This window comes from Aphidius gifuensis, linkage group LG2 (genome assembly GCF_014905175.1).
Source record: "Aphidius gifuensis isolate YNYX2018 linkage group LG2, ASM1490517v1, whole genome shotgun sequence".
NCBI lineage: Eukaryota > Metazoa > Arthropoda > Insecta > Hymenoptera > Braconidae > Aphidius > Aphidius gifuensis.
The window spans coordinates 24,775,067-24,794,536 of record NC_057789.1 but is presented as its reverse complement, the minus strand read 5'-3'; the positions used below and the strand labels follow the sequence as shown (position 1 = coordinate 24,794,536).

General features: G+C 24.8%; 7 protein-coding genes and 1 long non-coding RNA gene across 10 annotated transcripts; 5 read left to right on the top strand and 3 right to left on the bottom strand.

The window, feature by feature from the left end:
- The first annotated feature begins 86 nt into the window (after positions 1-86).
- On the top strand, positions 87-2,112 carry LOC122849724 (glycerate kinase). Of its 3 annotated transcripts, none has more exons than XM_044148505.1 (2): positions 87-156; positions 493-2,112. In XM_044148505.1, the coding sequence occupies exons 1-2, from the start codon at positions 110-112 to the stop codon at positions 2,054-2,056; spliced, it is 1,611 nt and encodes a 536-aa protein (XP_044004440.1). In that variant the 5' UTR covers positions 87-109; the 3' UTR covers positions 2,057-2,112. The 3 variants fall into 3 exon arrangements, with proteins under 3 accessions (XP_044004440.1, XP_044004441.1, XP_044004443.1); XM_044148506.1 differs by lacking the exon at positions 87-156 and adding an exon at positions 238-311; XM_044148508.1 differs by lacking the exon at positions 87-156 and having other exon boundaries at positions 493-598; positions 705-2,112.
- Positions 2,113-4,709: 2,597 nt separating this feature from the next.
- Positions 4,710-9,178, top strand: LOC122850647. Its single transcript, XM_044149777.1, has 7 exons — positions 4,710-4,812; positions 4,930-5,106; positions 8,069-8,239; positions 8,371-8,469; positions 8,592-8,690; positions 8,816-8,980; positions 9,076-9,178. The coding sequence occupies exons 3-7, from the start codon at positions 8,163-8,165 to the stop codon at positions 9,176-9,178; spliced, it is 543 nt and encodes a 180-aa protein (XP_044005712.1). The 5' UTR covers positions 4,710-4,812; positions 4,930-5,106; positions 8,069-8,162.
- LOC122849723 lies at positions 5,706-6,290 on the top strand. Its single transcript, XR_006373595.1, has 3 exons — positions 5,706-5,797; positions 5,936-6,100; positions 6,190-6,290. It is a non-coding gene; the product is annotated as an uncharacterized LOC122849723 (long non-coding RNA).
- Positions 9,179-9,949: 771 nt separating the features above from the next.
- On the bottom strand, positions 9,950-13,647 carry LOC122849722 (small G protein signaling modulator 3 homolog). Its single transcript, XM_044148504.1, has 4 exons — positions 13,123-13,647; positions 11,041-13,050; positions 10,798-10,958; positions 9,950-10,735 (listed from the first exon to the last, which is right to left on the bottom strand). Exons 1-4 carry the CDS (start codon positions 13,189-13,191, stop codon positions 10,543-10,545), a joined length of 2,433 nt encoding a protein of 810 aa, XP_044004439.1. The 5' UTR covers positions 13,192-13,647; the 3' UTR covers positions 9,950-10,542.
- Positions 13,648-13,837: 190 nt separating this feature from the next.
- LOC122849720 (RNA-binding motif protein, X-linked 2-like) lies at positions 13,838-14,263 on the top strand. The gene has a single exon (XM_044148503.1). The coding sequence runs from the start codon at positions 13,838-13,840 to the stop codon at positions 14,261-14,263; it is 426 nt and encodes a 141-aa protein (XP_044004438.1).
- Positions 14,264-14,305: 42 nt separating this feature from the next.
- On the top strand, positions 14,306-15,722 carry LOC122849719 (GDP-fucose transporter 1). Its single transcript, XM_044148502.1, has 4 exons — positions 14,306-14,416; positions 14,504-14,708; positions 14,773-14,911; positions 14,971-15,722. The coding sequence occupies exons 1-4, from the start codon at positions 14,349-14,351 to the stop codon at positions 15,555-15,557; spliced, it is 999 nt and encodes a 332-aa protein (XP_044004437.1). The 5' UTR covers positions 14,306-14,348; the 3' UTR covers positions 15,558-15,722.
- Positions 15,598-17,361, bottom strand: LOC122850646 (glutathione hydrolase-like). Its single transcript, XM_044149776.1, has 5 exons — positions 16,961-17,361; positions 16,814-16,890; positions 16,503-16,757; positions 16,102-16,438; positions 15,598-16,033 (listed from the first exon to the last, which is right to left on the bottom strand). The coding sequence occupies exons 1-5, from the start codon at positions 17,359-17,361 to the stop codon at positions 15,598-15,600; spliced, it is 1,506 nt and encodes a 501-aa protein (XP_044005711.1).
- A 69-nt stretch (positions 17,362-17,430) lies between these two features.
- LOC122849718 (molybdate-anion transporter-like) lies at positions 17,431-19,135 on the bottom strand. The gene is made up of 2 exons (XM_044148501.1): positions 18,934-19,135; positions 17,431-18,811 (listed from the first exon to the last, which is right to left on the bottom strand). The coding sequence occupies exons 1-2, from the start codon at positions 18,934-18,936 to the stop codon at positions 17,540-17,542; spliced, it is 1,275 nt and encodes a 424-aa protein (XP_044004436.1). The 5' UTR covers positions 18,937-19,135; the 3' UTR covers positions 17,431-17,539.
- Positions 19,136-19,470: the final 335 nt, after the last annotated feature.

Here is a 19,470-nt window from a genome sequence, read left to right as displayed (position 1 = left end):
TGTCTTTGTTTATTTATTACTATCATCATTTATTTCACAGATAATTTCACAAATTTATCGAGCAATGATACAGTTGTTCTCTTCTCGTAATTATTAACAACAATTTACAATGTTTGTTGCTATAAAAATTATAACCAATAAACAATTCACAATACGGTAAATTAACAAATATATTTTTACAAACAATAACAATATTTTTTTTCTATTTTTTTTTCTTGTATCTTGTAAAAAAATAAACAGCTTACTTAATTAACTCGTAAATTTATCAATAAATTCTCAGCAGTTTGTTAATTATCCAGTTAAATCCCAGTGTAATTAAAAAATAACAATTTAATATTTAATCTGATATTGATAAAATTACCACAACGTATACAAAGCATTTTTTAATTGTCTCTTTTTAATTGATAAAAAAAAAAGTATCAATTTTATTGGTGAAATAATAATTGTTTAGTTAACAAGTAAATATCAATTTAATTTAAATTTATTTTCTAGGAATTTCAAGTGTACAAGAAAAGCAATGGAAAATTTCGAAATAAAAAAAATACGTGATGATATAAAAAATGTATTTTTAGCTGGTATTGAAGCAGTCAAGCCCGAGGTGATAATTAAAAATAAAATAAAAATAAATAATGAAAAATTAATAATTGATAATGATAATTGTATTGAAATAAATAATAATATATATATGATTGGATTTGGAAAAGCTGTTATGGGAATGTCCATGATGATGGAAAAAATACTGGGTCAAAGATTGAAAAATGGAATTGTCAGTATTCCAAGAGGATCAATAAATAATCATGCAAAAAACATTAATATATCCGGTGATAAAATTAAACAGGAAATATCAAATGTTATAAATTATCGTGAAAATGGAATAAACAATCAGCCTGATGAAGAAACTTTGGCAACAACTAGAGATATTATTAATATGTCTAATAATTTATCAGCCAATGATGTTATTATTATTTTAATATCAGGTGGAGGTTCAGCATTGCTAACAATGCCAATAATAAATATATCACTTGATGTTAAATTAAGTATATGCAAAAAATTACATAACGCTGGTGCAAATATTAAAGAATTAAATATGATACGTCAAAAGTTATCAATTGTAAAAGCTGGGGGTCTTGCTAAAGCTGCATATCCAGCAAAAATAATTGGCCTTATTATGTCAGATGTTATTGATGATCCAGTTGATTTGATTGCAAGTGGTCCAACAGTATTTAGTCATAAAAATTCAACTGTTGATGTATTGAAAAAATATCATATTTATGATGACCTTGATGAGAATTTAAAAACTATATTTAATTCAGTTGATGATGGTGATAATGATTTATCAATAATGCTTGATGATAAAGGGAAATTTAAACATGTTAATAATTTTATTATTTGTAATAATAAAACAGCAATTCAAGCAATTCAAGATGAATGTTTTCGTAAAAATTTAAAATCAATTATTTTGTTTGATAACTTGGAGGGAATGGTTGATGATATCAGCAAGATGTACAGTATATTGACGAAATTAATTTGTCAAACTTGGAGCAATGATTTATCAAGCAATGAATTTATAAATATAATTAAAAGCGATTCTAGACTTTCAAAGATTAATGAAGATAAAATTAATGAAATTTTATTGTTGATTAATAGCTCAGATGTTAGAGAAATTATTTTAATTTCAGGTGGTGAACCATCAATTGTTGTAAAAGGTTCAGGAAAAGGAGGAAGAAATCAACATCTTGCTTTATTATTTTCACGTGATTATGCAAATCAGGTGAAAAGTCAATTTGAATCGTTTGATAAATTTAAAGTTGTGTTTTTTAGTGGTGGTACTGATGGACAAGATGGTCCAACTGATGCTGCTGGTGCATTTGGTTATCCAGAATTAATATTAAATAATGATGCAGAGAATAAATTGAATGCAGAATTTCATTTAGAACATAATGATTCTTATAATTTTTATAAGAATATTAATAATAGTGAGGATTTATTGATAACTGGCTTGACTGGAACAAATGTCATGGATATACATTTAATATATATTTTTAAAAAGATATAAATATTTTTATATAATAAATAAACGAATTAAATTTTGAATTATATATATTTATGATACTCAAGGGGCTATCAATGGATAAAAAATATTTTTTTAAGAAGAAAGATTGTAAATTAATTGTTAATATATTATAATGATTAATTTCAGGTTTTTTTTTTTATATATATATTTGATACATGTAAAATATATAACGTAAATACGTAAATTTAAAATTTATACAATAAAAGAGTTGGATTTAGAAACATAAAATACCTCTTTGTTTATAATATGTTCCTGATACAAATATTCAGTTTTTTTTTTTTAATCTGGCTAAAGAATTTTTAAAATGATCGAGGAATTATAAAATGAAAGAGGTAAATTTAAAAAAAAAATAGATCTTTGCTTATTATATTTTCCTGTTATTATATTAAGTTTTTTTGAAAAATATTATGAAACAAAAATTAAATTATTAGAGAAACATAAAGAAAAAGAGATATAATTTTTGAAACATCGAATACCTCTTTGCTCATTATATTTTCCTGATATTTATTTAACTTTTTTTCGAAAAAATATTATGAAGAACAATTAAATTATTAGAGAAATATAAAGAAAATGAGGTAAACTTTTTAAATTTTATAATACCTTTTATAATACCAAAATAATAATATTCAATTTTGAAAAAATTTTGTCCTAAGAATTTTAAATAATATTAAGGAATTATAAAATAAAAAAGATAAATTCGAAAAAAAAAAAAAAAACTGTCCGAAGAATTTTTTAAATTATCAAGGAACTACTTATACATAAAAAAAAACAATCTTAGCTAGGTTTGTTTCGGTAAAGGGACCATTATGGCGGAGAGTGGGTTGATGGTCCACTTTACCGACGCAAATGCAGTTAGAAAAGTAGTTTAAAAAATGCCTCAGTATAAGGAAAATACCTTTTTTTTATATATTAGTTAATTATACTTAATTAATTTTGTTCATTTATAAATTTATTCAAAACTTTTTATGCATTTGGCCAATAATAAAAGATGAATTTTAAAATTTTAAATTTCATCTTTTATTCTTGGCTAAATGCATAAAAATTTTAATTCATTTGTTTTTTAATTATAATCTTTAGAGCAGGGGGGTAGCACTACGTGTATTTTTTAATAAAAAAAAATACACCCATAAAAATTAAAAATACATGTAGTGCTATCCCCCTGCTTTAGAGAGCTATGCCAACATTTTGTCGAACAATACGCATCAAAGAGAAAACATTGTCTTCATCTCTTAGGACATTCATTGGAATATCATAAACCTACGTACAAATATAAATATAATTGGTACACTTATAAACATCATTCAATACGTAAATCTGATATGGCACATTTTCCATTATCACACAGTGCTAGGGTTACCATATGCGAAATCTTATCAGAACATGTCCTAGGATTTAGGAATGAATGTCCTCATCAGTCCTGATAATGTGCTTTTAATTTTAAATGTCCTGATTAGTTCCAATTAATCTGATATCCTTGCGGTGAAAATATTACTCCGCGATTGCTCTGATCGATTCCTCAGTAACTCCGAATTTTCTCCGAGATCTCTGACGAGGGAAAATTTTTTCGGTCGTTTCTCCAAAAGACTTGGGTGAAGAAATATTCTCCGAGTCAAGAATATTTCTCTCAATTTTTATTTTTTCTCCACATTAATTTATTAAAAAATATTAATAATATTGTTATTGGTGAAGTCAGACGTTCATTTAATAGTGGTAATGATATATACAAAGAATTATGAGAGGTTCTGATACAAGAAAATTAAGGTATATTTATATTAAATAAATAAACTAAAAATAAATTCTAATAAATTATCAAAAATAGTCTCTATATAATAATAATGATAATAAATAAACAAATTATATTTTGAAGTTAATATATTTTTTTCTCAAGAGGCTATTAATGGATAAAATATTTTTTTATTGAAAAAAAAGATTGCGTTAATAAATTATTATTTTATTATAATCTTATTATATTTTCAAGTTTTATTTTTTATATATATTTAATTTAGTACAGGTAAAATATAACTAAAAGCTTTTAGCATATACTAGTGGCCACATGTCTATGTATCATTTATATATTTACATTTGGAAGACTTTTCATCATTCCACGTTGACTGTCGTATACATAACCTCGTCGAAAAATCAAATAAATTTATATATATTGAATAAACAATTAGTGTTGATAAATAAAAAATCCAAAAATTAAAAAAAATGAGTGGAATTTTAAGGAGCCCCTTGCGTCTTGTTGGCACAGCAAAATATGCTACAAATAATTTAACACGATATCTTCAAACCATGGTACCACTGAATAATAATTTAAATGGTTTATTATTGACATTAAATTCACAAGATTATCGATCAATACGATCATATGTCTATCATTTATATATTTACATTTGGAAGACTTTTCATCATTCCACGTTGACTGCCGTACATAACCTCGTCGAAAAATCAAATAAATTTATATATATTGAATAAACAATTAGTGTTGATAAATAAAAAATCCAAATATTAAAAAAAATGAGTGGAATTTTAAGAAGTCCCTTGCATCTTGTTGGCACAGCAAAATATGCTACAAATAATTTTTGGAAAACGGTTGGAGCTTCTGTAAACAAAATAATACCAATATTTGCTGAAAAGTTACCTGATAAAGAGGAAACATTATTGTCATCACTTGAAAACTTCATTGCATTACAAAGTAGTGGTAAAATTGGATTAATAACAAAAAAAAAAGAGACAAAGTAAGTGCTAATTCATTCATAAATAATTCGGGTCAAAAAAAAATATTGATAAATTTTTATTAAATTGTTGATAAGAAAATATAAATTATTAATATTATTATAATTATTATTTTACAGTTTTATTTTTCCTGCCGTATTTATATCTACAACAAACAGAAAATTAGTTGAACCTCAACGATTATATGATACAACTGCTGCTGCAAAAGAAAGACCAATATCATTTCGAGCTGGTGGATTAAATCTATTACTTGATGGTAATAAATTAAAATTTAAAGTTGAAGATAGTGATGAAACGTAAGTTACCATTAAGATAAGTAAAATATCTATCATAAAAACATTATATGATCATACATTATTATAATAATATTATTTTCATTTTACAGTTTTATCATGAATCACACGGTTTACGTTAAAGCTTTTCGAAAACCACAAATAGTTCTAAAAAATGGTATGATAAAAGACATGTTACCCTTAAATATACAGGATGTGATTCTCGAAAATGCCAAATTAACATTAAAAACCCCAAAAGGCAAACCCGAACAGTAAGTTAATATTAATCAATTATTTTAAAACAATTTTTTGTCTATTAAAACTATTATCGTATTTATTATTAATTTTTTATTACGTAAAGAAATATATTAAAGTTATTATTACCTTACAGTCGTTTTTATGAAGGTCATTATCATATAGCATCTGTCAAACAATATGACGGTTTTGGTGATTATGGGACAATTGTAGAACCAAAAAAAAATACTAAATTGTAAGTTAAATATTAATCAATTATTTTAAAGCAATTTTTGTTTTTTTTTTTTAAATTTTTCAATTAATATTTTATCGGTAAAAAAATGTTACGTACTATGAATTTTAATTATTTATTATTTAGGAATGCTGCTGATAAACCTGGAAGAGTACAACTACAATTTCCAATGACTTTGTCACTTCAAGGATTTAAACAAAAAATAAGAACAATAAAAGCTCATGAAACGTAAGTTTTTTCATCAACGATTATTCGATTATCATATGATTAATGTTCCATTAAGGGATAATGATTGACTTATTAAAAAATTATTATTTATTTTTCTCTTATAAACTTTTGATAAAAAATACTATTTTTATTTTAAAGTCTCACCATTTACCATAAAGTTGACCTGGAATGTTTCAAAGAATCGAATAAAGAAAATCAAGTGGCTGATAAAATAAAAGATAAAAAATGCAGCATTGGTAAATTTAAAATACTACTTAAGAGCGGGGACTTAAAACTTGGAGCACACGATTCATCTTATCCAGGGTAAGTTATTGAATTGAGATTTTAATTTATATAAGTTCAAAAAATTAAAAAGAAGGAACATCATTAATATTGCTATTTTCATTTTACAGTCTTCATTTCAGCCATGAAGTTTCGATTGAAATTAACTTGGATGATGATGTACCCTTCATTGATATCAACTCCCTGACAGTAAAGGAATATTTTACTCGGGATTAAATTAAAATAAAAAATTATTGTTGTTTTTTTTTTTGTCTAGTAGATTATAATTAAAAAATTTGCAAACTGTCGTCAAGTTGATGATTTTAATGATACAAAGAAAAATAAAATAAAATGAAAAATTCTACGTCATATTGCTTTGCAATTTTTATTTCCATAAAGAAAATTAGAAAAAATAAAGATAAAAAATTTCTTTTTGAACAGGGATATAAAACAAGCAAAGAGGTATTTAATTTCATCTATAGTTCATCTCCTGGTATACCTGTTTTCCTGATATTTTCAAAATAATACTATTTATTTGAAAAAAAAATTCTTATTAAACAGGAATATAGAACGGGCAAAGAAGAACTTAACTTCATTTATAGTTCGCCTCCTGTCTTTACTGTTTCCTGATTTTTGAACAGGCAAAGAGGTATTTAATGAGCTCTGAAAAATAATAAAAGTAATTGATAAAAATTTTAATTATAAAGATTAAAATGCCGCCCTATAGCCGTTATGCGTGAACTTTTTCTTCCATAGTGCTATGGCGTAGAACTATTGTTCGAAAAACCACATGTCTATTAATATCATAAATATATTTACTTTTGGAAGGTTTTTTTATCATTCCACGTTGACTGCCGTACATAACCTCATCGACAAATCAAATAAATTTATATATATTGGATAAACAATTAGTGTTGATAAATAAACAATCTAAAAATAAAAAAAAATGAGTGGAATTTTACGAAGTTCATTGTGTCTTGTTGGCACAACAAAGTGTGCTGCACATGATTCAATACGATATCTTCGAACCATGGTACCCCCGAATAATAATTTAAATCGTTTATTGGCATTAAATTCACAACATTATCGGTTATACGACACTCAAGGTAACGAATAATATTTATTTACTTATTGATAGTATTTATGTATATTTACTCATTTTGCTCATTTTTATTCATAATAAATTTAATTGTTTATTAATACAATTGAAACAAAAAAAAAAGAACATCATTATACATGTATATTGTTTATATTTAAAAATTTTTAATTCATTTGTTTGTTTTGTTTTTTATAAAGCAAACATAAAATCGAATAATTTTTGGAAAACGTTTAGAGCTTCTGTAAACAAAATAATACCAATATTTGCTGAAAAGTTACCGGATAAAGAAGAAACATTAGTATCAAGATTGGGAAACTTCATTGCATCACAAAGTAGTGGTAAAATATTCTTAAGAACAAAAGATAGTAGTCAGAAAAAGTAAGTGTTAATTCATTAATAAATAAATTGTGAACCAATTTTTTGATAATTAAAATTATTTATTATTAAGGCCAGGTGCTTATATTTTTAATTAAATAATCATAAAAAATATATCAAAATGTCAGAAAAAAAAAAAAAAAAGAAGCACACGTTTTAAAAATTACTTGATGTTAAGCACCTGGTCAAAAAAAAATATTGACACATTTTTATTAAACTGTTGATGAAAAAATATACATTATTAATATTATGATAATTATTATTTTACAGTTTTACTTTTCCTACCGTATTTATGACTGAATTAAACGGAAAATTTGTTGAACCTAAACTATTACTTGATACAGTTGCTGCTGCAGAAGAAGAACCAATATCATTTCGAGCTGGTGGATTGAATCTATTACTTGACGGTAATAAATTAAAATTTAAAGTTGAAGATAGTGATGAAACGTAAGTAATCATTAAAATGAGTAAAATATCTATCATAAAAACGCATTATGATCATACATTATTATAATAATATTATTTTTATTTTACAGTTTTATTTTGCATCACGCAGTTTACGTTAAAGCTCAAATTAAACCACCTCATAACAAACCACCTCAAATTAAAAAAAATCGTGGATTAGAATACATGCCATTAGATATTCGTGATAGGTTTCTTTGTGATGCCAAATTAACAATAGAAACCCCATTAAAAGAAAAAGAAGAGTAAGTTAATATTAATCAATTATTTTAAAGCAATTTTTTGTTTATTAAAACTATTCAATTATCATATTAAGCATTAATGTTTTATTACGCAAAGAAATATTAATATTAATAAAATTATTATTACCTTACAGTCATTTTTATAAATTTGATCATCTTATGGCCTCTCTCGATGCATTTGACGCTCTCGGTGATCATGAGACAATTGTAAAACCAAAAAAAACTACTAAACCGTAAGTTGAATATTAATCAATTATTTTAAATCAATTTTTGTTCTTTTTTTTTAATTACTCAATTAATATTTTATCAGTAAAAAAATGTTACGTACTATGAATTTTAATTATTTATTATTTAGGGAATTTGATGAACCTGGAAGAGTACAACTACAATTTCCAATGGCTTTATCACTTCAAGGATTTAAACAAGTAATAGAAATAGCACCATCTAATGAAACGTAAGTTCTTTTCATCAATGATTATTCAATTATCATATGATTAATGTTCCATTAAGGGATAATGATTGACTTATTAAAAAATTATTATTTATTTTTATCTCTAACAAATACTATTTTCATTTTAGTTTCATTATTTATCATAACGTTAGCTTTGAAGCTTTCAAAGAACCCTCTAAAAAAAATGTTATTGCTAATACAAAAAATGATAAAAAAACCAACATTGGCAGAATTGAAATGTTACTTCAAACTGGAGATTTAGAACTTACAACACAAGATCCTTCGAATCCAAGGTGAGTGGATAATCAATAACTTGAAATCTCAATTCGATAAATTTTAAAATTTTTAAAAATGTACATTATTAATATTGTTTTTTTTTATTTTACAGTTTTGATTGCAGACATGAAGTTTCAATTCTGGTTGACTTAGATGGTGATGTACCGCTCATTGAAATGAACCCCAAGACAATACAGAAACATACGCACCGATGAATAAATTAAAATAAAAAATTATTATTTTTATTTATTTTTTATTTTTGTCTAATAGATTATAATTAAAAAATTTGCAAACTGTCGTCAAGTAGTAGTTTAATAAAACGAATACGACAGTAGAAAAAGTTAAAGTTAAAACTATCAATATAAAAATAAAATGGTTTGAATTATAAAGAATAAATTTGTAAAAGTATGAATTGAATCAAATACTTTTTACTCAACTAAATTGATTGTTTGATACAAAGAAAATAAAATTTTACGTCAATGTTTAGCAATGTTTTTTTTTAGTATATATAAATCCCAACTGAATAAATGATGCTTCACTAGCATATATCTAACTCCATCTTTAAGTGGTTGTGATTGTTCTTTTTTTGGTGGTAATTCCCAGTCTGGATTAAGATTAAATACAAACGGACTGAGAATTGTACCCATCCAGGACTGTTGATAAAACTCCATGGTTGATACCTACATTAAAATATAATTAATATTATCAATGAATTAAATTACTACTTTAATAATATATTTACCATTTTTGTACTACTTCAACACATGAACACAGTACTTCAAGCCATAAATGTAAAACTTGTTCATTTAAAACAAGACAAATTAGTGAACGTAGCTTGACATCCATTTGTGCATGAGCATGATCATGTGTTAAATTAACAGACTGGACTGGGGGATATTAACCCCCTGACCATAAGGGAATGTTTTATTCAAGAGTAATAATTAAAATAATAATTAATAAATTAATAATAATAATGAATAAACAAATTAAATTTTTAAGTAAATATATTTGTGATGCTCAAGAGGCTATCAATGGATAAAATATAGTTTTTTTTAAAAAAAAAGATTGTTAATAAATTATTATTTTATTATAATCCTTACTTTCAGGTTTTTTTTTTTCTTTTATATATTTAATACATGTAAAATATAACAAAAAGTACGTAGATTTAAATTTTATACATTAAAAAAAAATCCTAGGCCGATTTATAAATTTTCTATTTTTCACAAACAGTAATAGGTTTATTTTAAAAAAAATTAACTTGTTCTTGGTGAAAATATTTTTCATCAAAAAAAAAAAAAAAAAGATCAAAGAGGGACGGAAGTGATAAAAGAAAATAAAAAAATGATTTATTAATAATATTAAAAGTTTTCTTTTTAGTTTTTAAAAAGCACAAAAGAAAAACTAGTTAATTTAATTTAAAAAATTTCTATAATCAATAATGCAAATTGATTTAAAAAAATTTACAAACTATCGTCAAGTTACAATAATCAGTTGATGATTTTTATGATACAAAGAAAAAAAAAAAAAAGAAAATGAAATAAAAAATTCTACGTCAATGATTGGAATGTTTTTTTTTTTTTTATAAATCCCAACTGAATAAATGATGCTTCACTAGCATATCTCTAACTCCATCTTTGAGTGGTTGTGATTGTTCTTTTTTTGGTGGTAATTCCCAGTCTGGATTAAGATTAAATGCAAACTGACTGAGAATACGTAGCTCACATTTAATTTGTACCCATCCAGGACTGTTGATAAAACTCCAAGGTTGATACCTACATTAAAATATAATTAATATTATCAATGAATTAAATAACTACTTTAATAATATATTTACCATTTTTGTACTACTTCAACACATGAACACAGTACTTCAAGCCATAAATGTAAAACTTGTTCATTTAAACCAAGACAAATTAGCGAACGTAGCTTGACATCCATTTGTGCATGAGCATGATCATGTGTTAAATTAACAGCCTGGACACAACGATAAAGTAACTAAAAAACAAAAAAACAATTAACAAAATTATACAAAAAAAATATTTAAACAATGAAATTAATATTGTTGAATTATTTTTACCTCTTCAGGAGTAAGAACTTTACCATCTTCATCAAGTCTATATGTTTTACAAAGTACTAATCTACTATAAACAGAATTAAAATCTTTTTCAACTTCTCTTATTGATGCTTCTTCAATAAATAACCATGGATGACATGGTCCACCAAGAAATGACGGTCTTTTCATACCATGTTCAAATACAGCTTTAACTGCTGGACAAAGTGTACCACGTACAAGATCAGTAACAGCTTCACTAACAGCATCATCACCAACACATGTATATTGTTTACTTCTTTCATCTAATAACTGAACAAATTTTGCTGGAAACCAACCACGTAAACCATTTAATTCACCAACCCAACAATGTTCATCTTTTTGACTAATTATTGTTATAATATCATTTTTACGAAAACCAAGTTCATCATCATCATGTCTTTCAAAATCTAATAATGCTTTTGCTCTTCTTTTTCTTGTTTTTGATACATTAACATAATTATCATGATCTTTTGAATGACTTTCCATTGTATAATCAGCAATTATTTTAATACAATTATTTGTTGTTGTTTTTGTATCAACATTTATAAAATGACGTGCAACTTGTAATACTGTTTCACGTAAATCAACAAGTATTTCTGTTTGTCTTATATTTTTTGATTTAGCATCTTCTTCAGTATCACCAAATAAAAATGTTTGTAATACTGATTTAGTTTTTTTAATTTGTCTACGATGTAATTGTTGTTTTGGTAAATTTGGTGTTTCATCTGGATTACCAACAAGACCACCTTGATCAACCATTAAATATGCTAAATGACGTCTTCTATGACTTTCAATTAATACATCTGTTAATAAATTACCAACATCAAATGATAATTCAAATAATTCATCAATATTATTAATATCACCAGGTATATCTGATAATACATTAAATATTTGAGCTGAATTTTCTAATTTTTTAATATTATTTTCATGTAATTTTAACATACCAAGAGTTATTTTAAATAATATTATTGAACCATCAAATAAAAATAAATCCCATATTCTTAATAACACTTTCATATGTACAACAGATGCAAATAATGTGAGAAACCAATTTAATGATATTAAACTTAATTCAATATCATGAACAACAAGTACTTTATCAATATCTGGTAAATAATTTGTAATTAATGTTCTTAGTACTTTTTGATCAGCTTGAACACCAAGAAGACTAGATGAATAATATGATGCTGGTAGCAAATCTTCAACAATTGTTGACATCATCCAAAATGTATCTTCTTCCTCAAGAAGAAGTAATAATGATGCTGCAATTGTACCAGTACCTTGACAATAACCAATGTCTGGATATAACCAAGCAATACCTCTCATAACACGACGTAATCTTGGTATACCAGTACTATTTATATTATTAAAACATGCATTTGCTGGCATTGTACGTAATAAATCTTTTTCAATTTGTTTACTTGTCATTAATGCATCACTACTTGATGCTTTAACAATATCTTGATATGTCATTTCAGATGATAATTTTTTTTTTAAACCACCAGATATTTTCATCCATATTTTTGGACGTAATGAATGTGGTATACCATTACGTATCATTTCACGTATTTTATCTGTTCGGGGTAATTGATTATTTAATTTTTCACTTGATGAATCACTCAGCTGTTCTTGATTACGATTATGTTCTAATATTGTTAGCCATTGATGACGATTTTCTGGCTCTTCACAAAATGATATATCATTAAATTTTTTTGTATTTTTATTTGGACTATCTTGCTCCTCAATACGAAAGCCAAATTCATCAAAATGATAGTCTGATTGGTAGCTTTGATCATCTGGTTGAGCACTTAATTTTGCTAGGATATCTTGGGGCCACATTGATGATGTTAATGCAGAGAATGAACCACCTGGTGATGGAGATATTATGTCTGAACTATGACCATTCATTCCATACTTGGATAAATTATTATCATCATCATCATCGTCGTCATCTTCATCGTCATCTTCTGGACCAACTGGTTCTAATTTTCTCTGAATAAAATAAAAATTAACAAATCAATTAATTAATTTATTAGATTTTTAACTTTAATTGTTGATACTCACAACATTGTCTTCTTGATTTACATATCCTTCATGATCTCTAACGTTAAATAAACTTTTAGCAATATCCATTGTGTTTTTTATAATTAAATTTAATCAAAATATATAAATAAAACTATAATTTTTAATATTTTTAATTACAATATATTGTCACTATTATTATTTATAAATAAATATTTATGTTATAATTTTATTAATGAGTATTGATTATTTATTTTTATTTTTAACATAAATAATATTTGTTTTTTTTTTTTTTTTATGACAGCTGTCAGCTGGTGAGAAGAGAAATGTTTTTCTTATTTATCAAGCTTAATTTTCATGACTTGTTGACATTTCTATGTAGAAATTTTTCTAATAAATTTTTTTCTATTTACAAATTATTATTAATTGTTAAACAACAATTTATAGCTTTAAAAAAATAATATATTAATTGTTAAATTATTACAATTAATATAAATATTTTATACAATTGTTTTTTTTTTTTTTTATACACAACAATGTAAACAAATGTAAATCAGCCATTAGATTAAACAAAATGGCTGCTAGTTAATGTTAATAAACATTATCTATTAGTTTTTTTTTTTGCGATTACACGTGTCTTGGAAAAAATTGCCACGTTGATTGTCTATTATCTTTTAAAAGTTAATTTTAAATAATATATTTAAACCAATACATGTTGAGATTATTACGAAATTATATGTAAAATTGTGTAAATGCCATGAATCCATTAACAAATGTTAAAAATATAAAAAAACTAGCAGATCAAGAATTATCAAATAATTCAAAATCATCTTGGCACGATCAGTATCGTGACAGTGCTTGGATATTTGTTGGTGGTTTACCATATGATTTAACAGAAGGTGATGTTATAACAATATTTTCACAATTTGGTGAACCAGTTAATATTAATTTAGTTAGAGATAAAGATACTGGTAAAACAAAAGGTTATGGTTTTATATGTTATGAAGATCAAAGAAGTACAGTATTAGCTGTTGATAATTTAAATGGTGCAAAAGTACTTGGAAGAACAATTAGAGTTGATCATGTATCAGAATATAAAGCACCAAAAGATTCAAAAAAAGTTGATCCAATTACACAAAAATTAAGAATGGAAGGTTGTGCTCCAACAAAACAACAACAATAAACTATTATCAAATAAAAATATTTTAAACTTAAAAATATCAAGTAGAATTAGTTTAGTGATTAAATTGTTAAATAAAAATATAAATATGGAAAAAATTGGTCCAGGTCTTTTGTCGAAATACATAACAATTGGTCTTGTTGTCAGTAGTTATTGGTAAGCATAAATAATATACTAATAACAATTAAAAATTATCAAATATTTTATAAACTATATATAAAAATTTTTGTTTATTTTCAACAGGATTGTTTCGATTGTCACGGTTTTTGTAAACAAGGCTCTGTTATCAAGTGACATGATAAATCTTGATGCTCCAATGTTTGTCACTTGGTTCCAATGTATCATCAGTTTGTCAATATGTTTTACACTAAATAGATTATCTAAAATATTTCCAAGGATTATATCATTTCCTGATGGTAATCCATACACCAGATCAAACATCAAAAAAGTAAATAAATCAATGAATTTTCAATAAAAAACAATTATTAATATAAATTATTTTATTATTTAAGGTCCTGCCATTGTCAATATTATTTTCTTTGATGATTGGAAGTAACAGTCTTTGTTTAAAATACGTTGATGTTGCATTTTATTACATTGGAAGATCATTGACAACAGTATTCAATGTCATTTTTACATATTTAATTCTTGGTAAATAAATTAACAATCAATATGTTATGAAAAATTTAATAATTTAAATAAAATTTCAGGACAAAAAACATCAAATGGCTGTATTATTTGTTGTGGAGTTATTGTTGCTGGTTTTTGGCTTGGTGTTGATCAAGAACATATGTCAGGATCTCTATCAATTGCTGGTACATTTTTTGGTGTTCTTGGATCAATCAGTTTATCATTATATTCAATTCATACAAAACGTGTTCTTCCACTTATCAATGATGAAATTTGGCTACTGTCATACTACAACAATGCATACAGTGTATTTTTATTTATTCCATTGATGTTAATTAATGGTGAATTAACAACAATATCAAATTATGAAAAACTTGATGATTTTTATTTTTGGTTTGCATTGACAATTGGTGGAGTATGTGGTTTTTCAATTGGTTATGTAACTGCATTACAAATTCAAGTAACTTCACCATTAACACATAATATTAGTGGTACAGCAAAAGCATGTGCACAAACTGTCATTGCAACATATTGGTTTAATGAATCAAAACAATTTTTATGGTGGTTTAGTAATTTTATTGTTCTTGCTGGATCAGCAGTGTATGCTAGACTTAAACAACTTGACATTGAACGTCATCATAATAGATCCAAAAATTTAATTAAATAATTTACTTATAATTAATACATGTTTTTTTTTTTATTTTAAATTATTTAAATCTATAAGCTATTCCACCACCTCTGCTATCTGAATGACTTGTTAAGCTTTGGTGGTGTTGTACAATTCCATTGACACTTTTATAAATATTTTTATCAATTGACGTGTAAATTTCAATGAGAGTTTTTATATTTTTTGGATAATTTAATTGTTGATTTGTCGTTTGTGGTTCTAGCTTTATTCCTTTTGACGTTCGATAATAACGTTGATGCTCAATTGACGATGAAAGATTTAGCTTTTCAATGATCATGTTTGTTAATATTTCAGTTGCTAAGATTGGATCATCAACACCAAGAACACCTGTTGTTGTTTTTTCTTTTGTAAATATTATTGGTGTTAAAAGTTTTAAATTGTTATGAGTTTTTATGGTGTCCAGGTGAAATCCAACTCCAGACATGTGTTCAAGACCTGGTGCTACACTCATTCCACTGTCAAATAACAAAAAAATTAATCTTATTGTTCATGAATTTATAATAAATCTTGCGATTATACTTACGTTATGATTGACACAAAATTACCATCAGAATCAGCAGCAACAACTGATGTATAAATTTCTTTTTCAATACATGAATTACCATTTTTATAAGCCAAATTATCAATTAAATTTACAGTTATTTTAGCAATTGTATCAACTTTATTTTTACTTAATTTACTGGTATCCATTAAAGTCGATTGAAAAATTGTTGAATGCTCAGGGGAAAATATTGAATAATCATAAAAATTAATTTTTTTACTTGATATTTTTTTTGGCATGTAAGATGCAAGTTGATTGAGTAAATGAGGACATTTTTTATCGTGGAGTAATTTTTTTGACAATGTACCATTATACAAAACTGTAAATTAAATATTAAAATTAATAATTAATTTTTATCAAAGAATGAAATTTTATTTTTTTACTATTTGTTCCATGTTGAGAAATTGAATCAAGAGTTTCTCCTAAACTTTTCATATTTAAATCATGATTATTTATCAAACGTTTATTAAGTTTTCCATGTTTTTCATTGACATTTTCAGTAAAATGAAAATTATTTTTTGCTAAATTTGCTCCAGGTTTAACGACACTACTCCAAGGTAATTTTCCCTTCATAGAATGTAAATATTCAAGACCACGAAGAACAGATGGTATTCTTATTTTAGCTGTTTCAAAAAAACCTGTAAATATTTCCAATTAAATATATTTTTCATAATTAAATTTATCAAACAATTACCAGTTATTGTGTTTGTTGCAAAATCTATCACCAGTGGATTGTCCCCATTACGACGATAAACCATTGCAATTCCACCTCTTGATAACAAAATAAATATTAAACAATTATTTTAAAAATATTTTAATTGTGATAATTTATGATTCCTACCCTCCAAATCCACTTTTTTCTGGAGCAACAACACACATACATATCATTGATGCAACAGCAGCATCAATAGCATTACCACCTTGTTGAATTTTTTCAACACCAATTTTTGAACATATTTCATTATCTGCTGCAACAGCACCATGTGGTCCATCATCATCATCATTTATATTATGGCTTTTTTTAAATAACGCTTTTGATAATAAATATATCAAAAATATAACTATTATTATTGTTATAAATGTCAGTATACATCCAGCAACACGATATTTCCAAATGCATTTTTTATATCGACATTTTTTATTTGGTGTTAATGGACAATCTTCTGATGCTTCTGATGTTTCATAATCTTCACTTATTTCTTTTTTTGAATCACATAATTTATAGCAATCATCATTCTCCATAATAAAAATTATAAAATAAATAAAAATTGCTTTTCAATGAAAAAACAAATCAAAAACAAATGACAGTTTTTTAAATTAACAAATTAATTTGTCTTTTATAATTTATTTATTTTATTTACAAAAAAACAAACAGATAAATTAATAACATCCTGATATATTTATAATAATTAAAACATATTTATATTTTTTCTATGCTATTATTTAATTGACAATACTTTTGATAATTTGAAAATTCTTTGGTGAAGTTGAGTGTAAATAATGCTGTTACACCAAGTGCAACAGTACTTGAAAAAAATATTAAACAATTATCAGGTGAATTAGTTTTGATAAATAATAATATTATACAAATAAATATATTTGTTGGAAGTCTCAACCAATTGACAACACTTGCACGACAATTTTCAGGTACAATTATTCCTCTGATAAAACAAATTGATGGATAATAAAAACCAACAGTAAATTCAAATAGAAAAAATGATGCAAGTGTTAAATAAGTACCAAATGAGCTATAACTATTTTGTAAATAAATACCAATTGTTGAAATTCCAATACTTAAAAATGCCATGATAATACTAAAACACAGAATAATTTCACGTGTTAGTTTTAATTTTTTTTCTATCAAAGAATGACAATAACTTCCAAGTGCAATTGACGTCATAAAACCACCAAAAATAATACCATAACTTGGTTTAATTGGCTCGACAATTGGTGTCCAAATAAATATAAATATATACATAACAGTTTCAAATATTGTTTGAATAATTAACAAACTAATTAATAATTTTTTCTTTTTAGAAAATAATATAACTTTTAATCCATGAAATAGATTAATTTTTGATATGACAATTATACTTTCATTCCAACTGGTATAACATATTAATAATGTAATGATTGATATTGGTATTGATAGTAAAAATGGTGCTGTTGGACCATAGCTAAAATTATCTGATATCAATGATGATATTAAACCAGCTATTATTGCATTAACACCATTGTAAAATGTTGACTTTGTAAATGTTAAACCAATCAATGATTTATCAAGCTGTTCATTGATGTGTTGACCAATATACCATGATTCAAATGTTGAATATAGAATTGCACTTGATACTCCACCAAATAATCTACCAATTAAATGAATTTTATAATTTTTTGATGTCATTGATAAACATGTTATTGTTGTTGATATAAAATAAACAAGGCACAATTTTTTTCTACCAAATTTATCAGCAATTATTCCAATTATTATTCCAAATATTCCGCTACTTAGAAATCCAATAATATAAAAAAATGATATATCTGTTTTTGTATAATTATAGGTCATGTAGACTCGATATAAATATGGTCCTTGAAGCCAATCAACAAAACTTGCCAGGAGGTAGACAATTAGAAATTTTCTTTGAAGATTTTTGTATGATTTTTCATGATTTGTCTCAATCATTGATATATTTTTCTAAAAATTAATATTGTCATTGTAAATTATCATGATTATTCAACAATTTATCTAATTTAAAAATTTATTTTAATTAGTTATTAATATATATTTTATTTTTATAAACAAACAAACAAACAAACCATTTTTTTTTTTTTAATTTTTCTTTTTCTAACTGAAAATTTCAGGTGAACGTTGTGATCGTTCCAGTATTTAATTTATGACGATTAAACTTCATTTGTGGTTTTTTATTTTCTTTCTATTGTTGTTAAATAAAAATTGTAAATAAATAAACATTGTTTACATTTTTTTTTTTTTACTCATGGCAAATCGAAAAGCTAGGTCAAAATTAAAACCTAACCTGAATTTCGGCAGTGAATAAAAACGCATGCGTGACATTTAAAATTTGAAAAAAAAATACTCGGAAAAAAATAAGAATAATAATAACAGTGTAACAATAATAATATAAACTTTATTTTCTAGCTTGTTGATAAATTTTATTTATTTTATTTATTTATAATAATAGAAAAATGGAAAATTCTTTGATAATAAATCACGCTTGCATGAATAATAAAACTGATTTTTTCTATCCTTGAAAAAAAAAATTAAAAAAATGAAAATTGCATACAATCAAATGCATTTATTGCATTATTAAATTATCATGCAATTCGCTAATAAGT